Source organism: Panicum virgatum, chromosome 8N, assembly GCF_016808335.1.
Source record: "Panicum virgatum strain AP13 chromosome 8N, P.virgatum_v5, whole genome shotgun sequence".
Classification (NCBI taxonomy): Eukaryota; Viridiplantae; Streptophyta; class Magnoliopsida; order Poales; family Poaceae; genus Panicum; species Panicum virgatum.
The window spans coordinates 5843653-5858500 of NC_053152.1; the positions used below are offsets into that span (position 1 = coordinate 5843653).

A 14848-nucleotide genomic window follows, 5' to 3' on the forward strand; every position below is an offset into this window, starting at 1 on the left:
TAAGAAGAACTCCCGGGTTTCAATTAGGGTTTGCATCTCTCTCGCAAAAGTCCAGCCTAGATGAACATGTAGCTAGGTAGCAAAGAGCAATGACTGTACTAATATCCCAGCAATCTTCATGACACCATAAATATGAGAAGAATTGACAGTCTGATTTTTTCTGATCTAATCGGACCCAGCCAATCATCACTCCCATCAGCACAATCATAGATTAATCCAAGAGCAAACTAAAATAATCCTTCAAGAATAAACTAAGCAACCAATGGATCAACTACCAAGAGCAGTAGCAATCTCACCTAATCGAGCCACTAATCCCTGCCCTAATTGCCAAATGCTTTGCACCAGCACCAAGCAGCACGAGCTTGCTCTCATCATGCGATCGATTCTCTCCGATCCATCACCTTCTCCGATGGCTCGGCCCTTGCTTACTGGGGGCTCGCGGCGCCACGGCCGGCGCCACCGCCGTTCGCGCCGGCGCCGGTGCGGTGGCGCTGGGCCATCTCCGCAGGCTGCCCTTCCTGCTGCTCCTGCTGCTGGTGGTGCTGGGCGCCGCCGCCGCTGGCGTTGAGGGCGGCGAGCATGCCGATGTTGGCGTCCATCGTGGCTCCGCCGGGGAAGTTGTTGTTGCTGCTGCTTCTTGTGGACATGAACTGGAGCGGCGCCTGCACCGTGCTCGCGCCGGCGCCGGCGCCGAACGCCCACGCGGGCTGAATCCAGAAGGCGCCGGCGGCGGAGCTGCTGGGCGGCGCCACGGCCCACATTGCCCCTGCTGGCGGCGCCACGCGGGCCTTGTGCTCCTCGCCCTCCCCGCTGCCGCCGTCGTCGGGGTTCTGCCGCGCGGCGGCGTCCTTGAACAGGTCGTCGGCGCCCTCCCTGTAGCGCTTCCTCATGAACTCCCCGGCGCCGGGATCTTGCGGCGCCTGCTGCTGCTGCGGGGGCGGCAGGAACTGCTGCTGGTGGTGATGGCCGTGGTTCCAGCCGAGCATGGCCGCGACCTCGTGGTGCGGCGGCGGGAGGTGGTGGAAGGCGGCCGCGGCGCGGGAGGCGGCGGAGGAGGGGTGCGAGGCGCCGGAGCGGAGGGAGACGGCGAGGGAGGAGAAGTTGGCCGGGATGGTACCCGTCCCCGTGGCGGCGACGATGGCCGGCTCGGCCTGCTGGAGCAGCCACTCGATGGTCTCGCCGTCGGTCTTGTGGCCCAGCTCCCGCGTGAGCTGGAACACCCGCGCCGCGCACAGCGCCGGCATCCGTATCCGCCGCCCGCGCCCCTCCACCTTGGTGTGCCGGTCCTTGGTCGGCCGCTTCGCCGGCGCCGGCACCACAGCCTTCTTCTCCGCGCCGCCGGACGATCCGGACGCCTGCGCCAGCTGCACCTCCCCGGCGCCGGCGCCGGCCGAGGGGGCCTGCTGCACGATGGCCAGCGACCCCATGAACTGCGGCATCCCGGCCGCGTTGGCAGCAGCCGCCGCGCCGCCCCCCGCCGCGCCGGCGTAGTAGAACGGGTGGTGCGGCTGGCCCGCCGCGTGGTGCTGGCGGTGCTGGTGTTGCTGGTGCTCGGAGGCGCTCCGGCTGCTGTTGGTGCTGGTGCTCGTGCTCGTGCTGCTCGACGGCGCGTCCATGGTGCTTCTTCCCAGAGGAAAAAGAAGCTATCTTGATACTATACTACGACGCCTGCCTTGCTCGCTCGGTCTCATGCAGCTAGCGCTGACGATCGAGGGCGCCGGCGTGCGTTCGCCGGAGCGGAGGACGGCGGCGGCGGGGAGTGCGCACGTGCGCGGCAGGCGCGCGCGGGGTGTGTGGGGGTGGGGAGTGGAGATCAGAGGTGTGGGGCTGGGAGGAGAAAGAGAAAGAGAGAGAGGGACATGGTGGACTGGTGGAAAGAGAGAGGTCAGAGGAGGAGGGTGGTGATGACTGATGAGAGAGGGAGGTGGGGTTGGATCGTCTTTAATTTGTTGATCGTGTCATGGCCATCCTAAGCAAAGCCGTTGCTGGGGCCTACCCTAATCTCGCTGCTCCCTCCTCCTCAATCTCTCTCTTCCTCTCTAAATCAATGGACAGCTAGCTGATGAGCATTCCCATCATCGCAATTTCCGATTCACATCTCGTCTGAGTTCGAACACGGGATGAGATTGGTGTGAATAGCGGTGGTGAAAAAACCTCAAAATTTTAGTTTAGATAATCTAAGGGCTGGATCTTAAAAAGAACCGAACTTTTATCTTATATAGTGGAATTGCGAAGAGAGTATTAGAACAATAATCTGGTACCACACCTAGGTGTGAACGCATGCATGTGGTCGAATTTCAGAGAGGGAAGAGAAGAGCGTGTACATGAATCTCTACTATATATATGACCTCAAGCACATCAGCAGGACACATGATAGACGATTTAACTTAAACAAGCAATAATAATAATGCATAATGATACAAACAACCCCGCTTTAATCTGTAGTCCAGCTTTTGCAATACGAATTTAATATGCAAATACAAAATATGAATTTGGAGAGCTGGGTTATCTGCGGTGGAAGGATTATTTTGCGCACATCAAGCTGGACTAACAAGCTAGTTAAGCTGCTGGACATGCATCCAGCAGCATGCATGACTCTTTATTTTGTATACTGTCCTTGTGTGCATGCTCGATCTATTGCGTGCACTACTCCTTTTCTATCTATCCCGCCCGTGACACCACATTGTTCATCTTCGTTCACGTCACCCCCTTTTCAAATTTATTTTTTTCACTGTTCCATAGAATAATCCTGTGCAACACTAAAAAGTTCATATTCATGATACAATTTCTTAAAAACTGTTTATGTTTTTTGGGAAAAATATTGCTTACTTTTTTTTCTCTTTTTGTGGTTTATTATGATAATTACATTTTGAGGTGAGAACAAGGAAGCTATCGACCTATGGCCTGTGAAGGAGGCCGGGTCCGGGTGTGTCAGTGTGCCTGGTAGGCCACTCGTGGGGCCTTGGAATGATGAGCCCAAAGAGCAGCGGCTAAAGAGGGCAGAGCGGCCCCTTTTCCCTTTGAGCCGAGACACGTCGGAGAAACACTAGAAAGCCCCAGCACAGGCACCACCACGGTTGCGTACTGGCTGTAGCTAGCCTTCCTCTTCAGCCTTTCTTGTGTGCATGATTTATCAACCCATCTTTAGTTATATATTTATTATCAAGTATCAAGCAAATTAAGCGTTAATTTAGAGTAAGAACTCAAGATAAGCAACAATACATTCCCTAAAGTCTAGATATTATGAGAAGACATTTGGATTTGTATATATGTATAGCTCACTCATTATCCATATTATAACTTTGCAAAGCTATTTGTGCGTTTTAGAGATAAGTACTAATTGACATTTTATCTGTATGAGTTGTGTAGCTATATATATATATCTGCTTATCTAATTTATATCATGTGATTCTAAATTCCATAGATTACGAAAGCATGGAAAGAAGTAAGATAAGGTAAGTCGACTACTAGACCACTGGCGATTGCCGTCTTAGGTTCGAGTTCAAGACTATGATCTCCATCCATGGGTCCATGGTTGTGTTTTGTGGGTAGAGGGGAGCGGGGCCGCCTAGCGATGGGTCGCGGAGACATCGCAGGTGCGGGGTGTCAGAGCGGGGAGCATCTAATGCTGCTGACAGCTCATCCCCAACAGCGCCAACCAGGTCGCTTCACTCACCTCCACACACTCACTCTCACACACTAGCTAGCTAGCTAGCTGCTCTCTCTCTCTCCAAACAGATACTACGTACTCCTGTCGTCTCCATTTCCGAGGATCATCGCCGATTAATCACGAAACGATGCTCTAGCTACTGCCGTGCCCTAGCTAGCTGCCGGCCAGTAGGCGCTGAATTGAAGAAAGAGCGACGCCCAATTGTTTGTTTGCTAGCTACCTACCCCTTTGCATCGCATGCATGCATTGTATTGGCACCTGAACGACCGCTCCCATCCAACTTGCATTATTCCCCTAGAACACGCGCGCCCTACCATTTAAACTATCAAATATAAATAAACATAAGGTAATAAAAAATAATAACTAAATCATACGCATGGTATAAGATGGATTCAATATTAAATCAGCACATTTGATAGCAAACCGATGATCAACTTGATAACATAGGTGTCTATCCGGCATTTGATCATAAATATTACAGCACATCTAAGCACCAAGCTACCCTAGCCGTCAGGTGTCTATCCGGCATCTGAATAATAAATATTACAACATATCCGAGCACCGAGTTATCCTATCCATCAGGTGTCTGTCCGGCAATTCAATCATCAACATCAAAGTACATCAGATCACCATGGTTACATCCGAGCATCACTCTATCCTAACATCAGGTGTTTGTCCGGCATTTGGAGCATCAATATTACAGCACATCCGAGCACCATAAATCTACATGTAACATCAAGTATGCATAGCTACCAAATAACTTAGCTGGTAGCTTTGAATACTACCTGAAACCAAAAGTTAGTCACCATGCTACACAGTTTGCAGATTGAGGTCAATGCAGGCTCCAGGTCCCATGCACTGGACTCTTCTTGCCGGAGACGAAGGGCACACAAAGCTGCAACTGTTAGAGACAAAAGCAACATGAGCTTCACTGCTCATGCATCCTTGCTTGGACTGCAAAAGGATAATAATTTAAAGTTTAGCATGTATCATGTACATGTAACAACTGCGAAATGATTTGCTACTTATATGGTTTCTGAAAACAGGATGGCAGGTTGGTAATTAAAAAAGATCGACAAAATAGTAACAGTAGTGTTTCTCTATCTTCTGTGTGTTAATAAATTTTGTTATCTCGCCTGGCCACTTTGATTAGCCAAGATTATGTGGTAACATGCCTAGCTTGTCGATCTCATTTTCCTTATCATAAAAAAATCACGTTATGATCAGTTAACTAAACTATTAGATTATGTTATGAGGTAATCATATAGCTTGAATGATTTTACCCTTAAAATCCCTTCCATGTTCACATATCAGATGAGGTACTAAATACTCATAAGGTAGGCTGCATCACTTTCCACTGGTATAAACTGAACCTAGTTGAAAGTATGAATGCCACAAACATCTCAGTTGTTCTATACTACTCTGGTCTGGTACATACAGGAGGTTGATGAAAGTAGATAGGTACCTGTTCTAATCAGAGGTGGCTGCACCACCGTCACTGCCACCACTGCCATCTGCAGTTTCTTCACCAGTAAATATCTTCTTAGCAACTTTCTTGTTAGGGGATGGACGGGACCTAGAAGTACAAATATGGGTTTTATGTTCAATAAGCAACTGATAGAAGTAAAAAAAAATAGGGGTCGCTGACAGGGATAACTTTTTCTTTGTAGTGCTTTTCCATGTCTTTGTAGAGGAGCTACCAGGTGCCTCTGCAGCAGCAACCAAAGCCTTGTCCTGCGTCAAGATACACCAAAATTAGAAAGCAAAGCCACTGAAGGGAACATCATTCACTTGCTACATTTCAGTCTACATAAGTGGGTGTATGCAGTTTAAGTTTTTTTTTAAGGATTACTGGGTGTATGAATATATTTTCGGTAGGACATCTAAAGTAGAATTATTAGTCTATTAGACTCTGAGAAATACAATCCAACATTTTTTTATTTATTTGGCTCTGCATAAGCACAGGTACCTAATTCAAGGAATATATGTTTGGCAGGACATCTAAAGTAGCAGCATCAATAATATTGGACAGCATAAGCAGAATTCAGATTGTACTCTTAGGAAGCATGCGATTCATTCCCTATTCTAATATATATATTCTGGCATATTTGAACTACTATTGTTAGCTTCAATGCAGGGCTCTGATCCAGCATTATAGAATCTCAGATTTGGCTACCCAAACAAGCTAATTTAGTGGGATTTGACATTTTCATAACCCTGATATTTTTAAGCAATGTATAATTAGCAACTTGCTTACCTAATGAGACTATCAATCTCAGGCTGGATTATCCATAATATCATCATGGACGTTGCTAATCAGCAGCAAAAATTTCACATCCAAATCTTTTATAAACTGGAAAGGAATAGAGGATGGACAAACTCACCATAAGTCGTTGCTGCTCGAACCCAAGAATATTCCTTGCCAAACACAGGAAGAGATTGCTGCAAGCAGAAGAAAAGCACAAGATATTAGGCACACTTAATAGCGAATTGTTTCAGATTCAATACACACAGAGGTGGGAGATCAGCCAGCTGTATAGGTAAATGCCAGTCCAATGTGTATGGAAATAGTTTTTTTTTTGAAAATTTCAGAATAGGTTAAACACAGAAATGGGTAACCAATAAACACAACCCTTCGCTGAGATCAATGTTTAGTTCACTACCACGTTAAGGAATCCTAATTGGTTTGACAACTAAGAACTATAAAAGCAAGAGGTTCAACAATGTGCTCACAATTTTTGGTTTGTTTCATGCAAGATCAGCCTACGCACTGTCCAAGCAAAGTACTTTCCACAAGCAAGCATGCTGGTACAAGGCATGGCTGTCCACCTATGCTTGGAAGGCCCAGGACTCTCAGGACTCTGAATAGGTGGTTAGTTTAACTACTTCTTTAGCTAAGAGAGCTGCGTGCAGTGTATTCATGAGCTAGATGAGAATACCGGTCTTACTCCTAGCAACATTTTCTTGTTCACTACCGAAAACCCTAATTTGCCGAGTGTCTCGGCCTTTGCCGAGTGCCAGACTACGGGCACTGGCACTAGGCAAAGATGTTGTTTGCCGAGTGCCAGGCCACGGGCACTCGGCAAAAAACTGTCACACGGCATGCCCGGGCTTTACCGAGTGCCGGCCGTCGGCAAAGCAGGGCTTGTAGTTCTTAGTGAGTGATTTGTAGTACCCTCCCCTCCACCTGACCGTGAGTCATTTGTAGTACCCTACTGGACTTGTGATGTGATGGACTTGTAGTACCCTTGTGGACTTGTGATGTGATGAACTTGTATTCGGACTCTATCTATGTGATGGACTTTCAGACTCGTTTTATGTGATGTGATGGACATTATCTTGTGTTATTTATATCGATGCTATTGTCGCAATTGACAATTATATATTTGTCATTATAACTGCCTGTAATGACCCTTGCATTTATATATATATTGGTTGTATTTGTATCGAAAAACAGAGAAAAAAGAAGCAAAAAAAGAAAAATAGGCCACTTTGCCGAGTGCTTAAGCCAATACACTCGGCAAAGTGGCCTTCCACAGGATGGCACGACAGTACTTTGCCGAGTGCTAAAACCCTGGCACTCGGCAAAGTTTCAAACGTTTGCCGAGTGCCAGGATCCAGCACTCGGCAAAGCGGCCACGTGGCGTCACCCTGGGCCGGCACTTTGCCGAGTGCCAGACTCTGTGTAAGGATCACCGGGGTGTCCGACCCTAGAGGGGGAGGGGGTGAATAGGGTCGCTAATCACTTTTTAACCTAGGGCTCAAACTACTTGCATAAGATAAACCTAACACGTCCTATACATGCTAGTTATGACTAAGGTTTATCTATGCTACTCTCTACTTACCCCTAAAAGACTTGCAACCTAGCTAATCCTAATCAAACTAACTAGGAAAGTAAATGTACGCAAGATAGAGTAAATACGGAAACGTAATGCGGTAAGTAAAGAGGTAAGTGCAAGAGGGATGCAAACTCTCGAGTAGACACGGTCATGTAACGTGGTTCGGCACAAACGTCTACGTCCACGGGACACCAAGGCTCTTCCGATCACCGTCTTGCACTACGCCACCAAGGCGATGCCGGCAAGCAAAGGCAAGTGCCCCTAAGACACCGAGTCTCGTGCACCGCCACCGTCTCTCTCGGTCACCCGGCCATAATCCACTACGGAGCTTCTCCACCAAGGAGGGGGCCTCCTCTTCCCCCGCACAAAGTGTCGTTGCCACTCCACACCAAGACGGAGGGTCTCACGACGGATCACAAGTTGCTTGCCGCAGCAAGACTTCTCTCAAGGGAGCTCTCGCAAGAACTAATCCCTATTACAAGCACTAAGCACTCTCACAAGTGTGCTTAAGCCTATATGATGTACAATGAAGCTCTATGGTGGTTGGAGATGATCTTTGGCTCTTGTATGCTTCCTTGGTCTCCAGCACTCTCAAATGAGCCGTGGGGTGGCATATATATATATAGCCCCAACCCCTCAAACTAGCCATTGGAAAAAGACTGACAAAAAGCGCTATCACCGGTTAAACCGATGTTGCCATTTTTGTCATCACCGGTTTAACCGGTGAGTGCATTTTTCAACTAGCCGTTATACTTCAACGGCTACCTGATCAATCGACCGACGCTCACAAAACTGACGTCGGTTCAACCGGTGCATGTAATCTTCAATCAACCGACGCTCTCAAAACTAACGCCGGTTCAACCGGTGCATGTAATCTCAGAAACCTCCAAAAATGGAGTCTCTGGACAACTGCACCGATGCTCTCAAAACCAACGTCGGTTCAACCGGTGTACTCTGCTAATTTGTCTTCACTTCAAGTCATTGCACCGATGAGTACAATTGGCTCATCATCGGTTTAACCGGTGATAGCAAATTGTCTCTGTCTTGTTCGTTTTGACTTGATTTCTTCACGGTCTCTTCAATTCTTGTCCCATGGACCGTCGGGGCGGCCCTTCAGGCCTTGCTACGCCTATATTCTCTTTGTCATCACTTGAACCTAAAAGCCTGAGAATGGTCATCTTAACAATCATATTAGTCCAAGTGTTGTGTTGTCTATATCAATCACCAAAATATTATATTGAAATATGGCATGAGAGGCCATTTTCGCTACACTCTGACACTCGGCAAAGTTTGAAACTTTGCCGAGTGTCCGCCGTTAGGCACTCGACAAAGTGCTGGCCCAGGGTGGCGCCACGTGGCTACTTTGCCGAGTGCCAAGGCTCTCAGCAAAGTCTTTGCCGAGTGCCCGAAATCCGACACTCGGCAAAGATCTCTTTGCCGTGGGAGGCTTTGCCGAGTGGCGTTTGCCGAGTGTAACACTCGGCAAAGAATTTGCCGAGTGTAACCGGCACTCGGCAAAGCCAGTGAATCCGGTAGTGGTTCCTTCTGCAAGTAAATATAAAAGTGACAGCAGAGCCCTAAAAAACAGTGAGAGGAGAAGTTCTTCTTTCCAAGAAAAGTTTTACAAAGAAATTGTAATTACTATTGAAGAGGAAACCTGAGATGGAACTTATACTTATGGTATTCATATAAAAGACATTAGCCAATAATAGGAGATCTCAGCTCACAATGATCTCAAATCAAGCTATCTGCACTCCCAAAAAGTTTCTAGAATGCAAGAAAAAAAATCCTCACCACCCGGGATGACCCAAGACTACGCAACGCAACTTTTCTGGGAATAGACAACACTTATAACTGACAATGAAACATAGGCAAACGAAAAGCTTTTCAATGACATGAGGAAAGAAACAGATATCAAAGACCATATTAGATGATTAATCTAGGGCAACTGCAAACACACGGGAAGGAACAGAGGAGGGACAAACTGAACTTGAGATCGTGCTGCTCAAACCCAAGAAAACCGCTGCAAAGGGCGTTCCTCGGCCTAGGTCACCGAATCCATGGCCGCATCTGCACCTGCACTGGAAGAGCCAGAACTGGCGGATCAGGTGAAGGCGCAGCTGTCCAAAGCAGCAGAAAGAGAAGCGCGCGAAGGGCTGGAGCTCACAGATCTGCAGCAGAGGTTAGCGAGGGGGAAACAGGAGGAGGAAGATAGGTGAGGAGTGAGAAGGCAACATCCGTGACCAGGGCGAGAGGAAGAAGAGAGATGGGAAGGAGCAGGGCGGAGACAGGGGACGGACAGGGGCCTGCCTCCCTGGTCCCCAAATTTACATTACAAATTTAAATTTTGATTAAATTTTTATATAAATTTGTATGGTTGCCCCCTAACAATGAAAAAAAACGACTTCCTGGCTCCGCCCCTGGGAAGGAGTAACTTATCTCGGCTTCAAATCCGCGGGGGCTCGAGCCGATGGGACTGGACGTCCTGGCCAACTGCTCCGACGCGAGGGGCAGCGCACGCTTGTGTACGAACGCCGCTCGCCGCCGCCTAGGGACTGCTCCAACGGGGGGCCTCGACGAAAGCCTGGTGCGGCTCGGCCCCTCGCTGATCCAGCTCCTACAGAACATGAGGATGAGCACAGATATGAGGCTAGAATCTATCAACGCACAAGCAATGGAAAGACCGGCGACGGAAAGAGGCGCATGGGCTCACAGATCCTCAGATTGCGGAGTAGAGGGAAAAGAGCAGCCGGCAGGGAGGAAGAACACGAGGAGAGAAGCAGGAGCGAGAAGAAACAGGGGAAGATGAGGAAGAGGAGAGGGAAGAGGCGCGACTCTTATCTTGGCGGGAAACGGGCCGGCCATCGAGCTCTGGGAGCACGCCGACGCGACGGGGCGGTCTCGGGCACCGGCTCCGACGGGACGTCGGGAGCGCAGCGGAGGACAGGGCGGACAGGCGCCGCCTGCGCACTGTTCCAGCGGGGGGGCACTGTTCCGGCGCGTTGAGGCGAGCAAATCCAAGACGGATCCAACCGTGCCCAGCTAGAAAGGCGCCGCCTCCGCCGCAGCCGCGCACTCGAGCGCCGCTCCCTTCCCCCCGCCACAGACAGCCGGGCTCCATAGCGAGGCGCCCCCACCGATCAGACGGTGGATGAGGGCCGGCCGGCTGCGCGCCGCTCGCTCCTGACCCGTCGCCGCCCGCGTTGCGGTCCGCCCCGGCCCTATCCACCAACGCGGTGGACGCCCACTCCACCCTAGCCGCAGGGGGCTACGACCGCTGCCATCTGGGCTCCATCGGACGCCAGGCCCACCGGGCAGCGAGCGCGGCAGTCCAGGAGGCCGCTGGCACTGTGCGGAGCGCGCGCTCCCTCCCACCGCACGGCGCGGCAAGGCGCTGTCGCCGCCAAGCGGGCTCCACCCGACGGCTGGCCCACCGGTCAGCAAGCCCGGGCGCTTACGCGGCCGCTGGCACCGCGCGGTGCGCGTGCGCGCTCCCGTGCCGCGGCAAGCGGGATGCGCGGTGTGGCGACACTCGTCCCTGCCGTACCCGCGGAGCGCGGTGGTGCGAGCATCAGGCAGCAGCTATTAACAATTTTGATTCACGCCCAAGCAATTGTTCATTCATAACCAGAACATGTATGTATAGATGTCCAAACGGATTGCCCGGCCCGGCCTGGCCCGGCCCTGACTCGGGCCCGGGGTGGCCCTGTCATGGCCCGGCACTATGCCGTGCTCGTGCCGGGCTGGGCCAACCATCGTGCTGCACCTACGGCCCAGGCATGGGCACATGGGCCTATATCGTGCCAGGCCAGTCCGAAATAGCACGGCTCCCAGGGCGTGTCCGAGCGGCCCATGTTGAGTGACGACCGGCGGCGGTGACGTCGGGGACGAGCGGGTCGATTGGTGGCCGGCGGTGGTGGCGTCGGGATGTGCGGGCAAGCAGTGGCCGGCGACGAGGGGCGGGGCGAACTGCGACCGGCGGTGAGGGGCGCAGCCGCGCAGCGAGTGACAGTGTCGGGGACGGCCGGACGGGGCAAGCAAGGCCCGGCGGTGAGGGGCGGGGTGAGCGTCCACACTGGCGCCTTTGGGAGGAGCAGAGCGAGCGACGACTGATGGTGAGGAGCTGGGGGAGCAGAAGATGTGGGCGCCGCAAGAGAGGAGCCGGAGGGAGGCCGCGTCGGTTGCTTTGACCGAGTGAGGAGGCTAGGGTTTTTGAGTTTTTATACTCCAGTGAAAGAAAAGAGGCCGGAATGAGAGGGTTAAGTGGGCCTTTAACGGGCCTATTCTTTTTTACAGGGCCGGGCCAGCACGGGCACAGAGGCCATCGTGCCGTGCCGGGCTTAGGCCGGGCCAAAAAATGGGTTTTCGGGCGGGCTGCCGCCTGCCGGGCTACGGGCTGCATGAACGTCTATACATGTATGCAGCCAAGAGATTATATATATGGCTAGTGAAGTAATAATAGTGCTTCTTGTATTGTTAGAGTAAGTGGTCCCCAATTAGGGCCTTTAAGTGGAGTATATTTAGCATATATACTAGTGTTTTTTTAGTAGAGATATTTCATTTTGGCTCGAGTTGGCCACCTGCAGGCTGCAGTTCCAAAAGTTATAAAAGAAGAAGCTGTGTGGGCAAATTCATGATATTTAGTTGGACATTTATTTTTATTTAGGATGAAATAGAAACCTCTAAATCACTTTAATTATTTATCATACAAAAATTCTTATTAATATGGATCTAGGAGGTGGTGGAGCTCCAACAAATGGGTCCACAAGATGGTTGCTGCACAAAAGGCTTACTTGGCCTTCATAAAAATTCTTCCAAGAATGTTACGTTGGACAGTTCCGCTGACCTTACTCCAATTCTGAACTAGGTAGCTAACAACGCGCCCATATATGCAACCACTTGGAGCTAGTGTAAATTTGAATATCTCTAGAGGTCATCGGTTCTACCCAAACTCATTTAATCGAAGCAATTCCAAAGCAAGAAATAGAGTCTAAATGAATTAACGATCTAGCATGGACTACATACACTTTGGTACACTAGTTGCATCATATCCCTAGCTAACACACATATGAGCATATGTCAATGTTCGGTTCGACCTTTAGCTACATATTTCAACAAAAAATGGCAGGCTAAAAAATTTACCCTTTTTTGCACTTCAAGGGGATAGAGGAAATGTATTATGTGCTATAGTACAACTGTACAATAATGCTAGCAATAGTCTTGGTGTGGTCCTAAACTCCTAATGATCGATGACATTCAATGCAAATCCATGCCTAAGATGGGAACACGCCATTATTATTAACTTTACTCCATCAGAAACACCGGCAAACTCACTATGCTTCTCTGTATATCACCAGTGTTATGAATTTATATATCGTAGCATTAGATGTGTTATATATGTTTTGCTCTGCAATAGCATGAAATGTTACATCTGTTGGTCATGATGTGCGCATAGTAGATGAATCTGTTGTCGTCGTTAACTTGTCGCTTAGATTCACATACCTCGCATCAATAATGTTAATTGGAGCTTTGCGATCAATGCAAGGATGGTAGCAACATGCATTCATGTATACAAGACATGCATTCCACTAGTGGTTGCACATATACGTACCTGGCTTAAAGTCTCTCGACACACAGCGCAGAGAGCAATAGCTGTAGCAATGCAAGCTGCTGGTCCCGGCCGGCCGGTCAAACAAGCAGGCAGCTGTCTGCATGCTGCTCGCCAATTATCTGCTATATATAGGACAACATGGTAATTAAGCTAGAAAAGGGGTAACTGTAACTGAGCAACCGAACTCATCATGCTTATATCATCAGACAAGAAATAAGAATGACTACTTGTTAGTTAGTTACAACTTACAAAGCAGTGTAACCTTGGACATCGACACGGCTAGCAGTGTTTAAATTTATAACTTGAAGCATAGTTTTGGTAATTAATGTTACCATGATGCGCTAAATATAAGTCTCAATAAACGATAGGATGACACAACAAAAGCCATGCAACCAGCAGGAAAAGATAAGTTGAAACATACTAGTAGTTTTGGTAAACAGCAATCTGAATTCCCTGTAAGAAACAAATAAAAGTCATGCATTGAACCAACAACTTAACGTCCATGGATCACTTTGCACCTGTCAGATCATGCATGTTGCCAATAATAACCCCCCTGTCATGAATTGCAAATTTGCAATCAGCTGTATGCATGCGCGTGGAGCGTAGCTAGCTAGGTTGTAGGAGCAGCTATCTGCTCACACTCATGCTAAGATAGCAAGATTAGCTCAGCTCCCTGCTAGCTAGCTAGGTTGTAAAGCGATCGCGTGGACCATGCATGCGTCCGTCGACAGTATAGTGTGCATCAAAAGCAGCAGCTCCCAGCTGCTAGCAGCTAGCTCGCTCCCTCTCACCGATCAGCAACACAAAAGCTCTCTCGCGCTCCAAACGAGATGGCAAGATTAGATTCCTCTGTGCTGTGCAGAGCTGGGAGCGAGCCTGATGAGCTGCATGCTCTGATCTGAGTGTTTCAGTGTGCGTGCGTGCGTGTCTTAACACAGTGGGTGATGTGCGTAGCTCGCACGAGTTGACGCGTGCCTATATGTGCTTGTAGTTTGTGTGTGTGTGTTGGGGGCGGGGGTATAGTGTGAAACTTCTTCTGAAACTTTACAGAATTATGGGCTTTAGTACCGACTGTAAACTCCTATTAGTACCGGTTGTGACAACCGGTATTGTGTTTCCGGTACTAATGGGGGAGTCAATCGGTACTAAATGGGCACGCGGCTAGAAAAAAAAACAAACCACGGGAGCCCCCAATGTTGTATGTGGGGTTCGAACTCGTTACTTTTAGCCTCACGCGTATCTCCCCTACCATCCCACCTACGCAGTACTTGTGACTAGATAGGATATGCTATCCTTTTGAAGTAACCCCGGGAGAATCATTTAGTACCGGGTCATAACACCACCCGGTACTAAATGACCATTTAGTACCGGGTCATAACACCAACCGGTACTAAAATACCACCATTTAGTACCGAGTGGTATTATGACCCGGTACTAAATGTCCGAGGGCCTCCGGGTATCCCGGGGACCATTTAGTACCGGATTTTAACACCATCCAGTACTAAATGTCACCATTTAGTACCGGGTGGTGTTACAAACCGGTACTAAATGGTCCTATGAGGCACTGTACTATATGACTGATACTAAATTGACATTAGTACCGGCTCAAAAGCAATCGGTATTAATTGAACGTGGACGAATGCCCCTTTTTCTAATAGTGTTTGAAGGTATATTTGGCGGCTGAAATGTAGAGAGAGTTTAATTAGTGCATATTTGGGGAGATCAATG

At 49.3% G+C, this 14848-nt stretch overlaps 1 protein-coding gene across 1 annotated transcript; it reads right to left on the bottom strand.

Moving 5' to 3' along the window:
* LOC120686693 (transcription factor PCF3-like) lies at positions 1-2062 on the bottom strand. Its single transcript, XM_039968903.1, has one exon. The coding sequence runs from the start codon at positions 1614-1616 to the stop codon at positions 426-428; it is 1191 nt and encodes a 396-aa protein (XP_039824837.1). The 5' UTR covers positions 1617-2062; the 3' UTR covers positions 1-425.
* Between the last annotated feature and the right edge of the window lie 12786 nt (positions 2063-14848).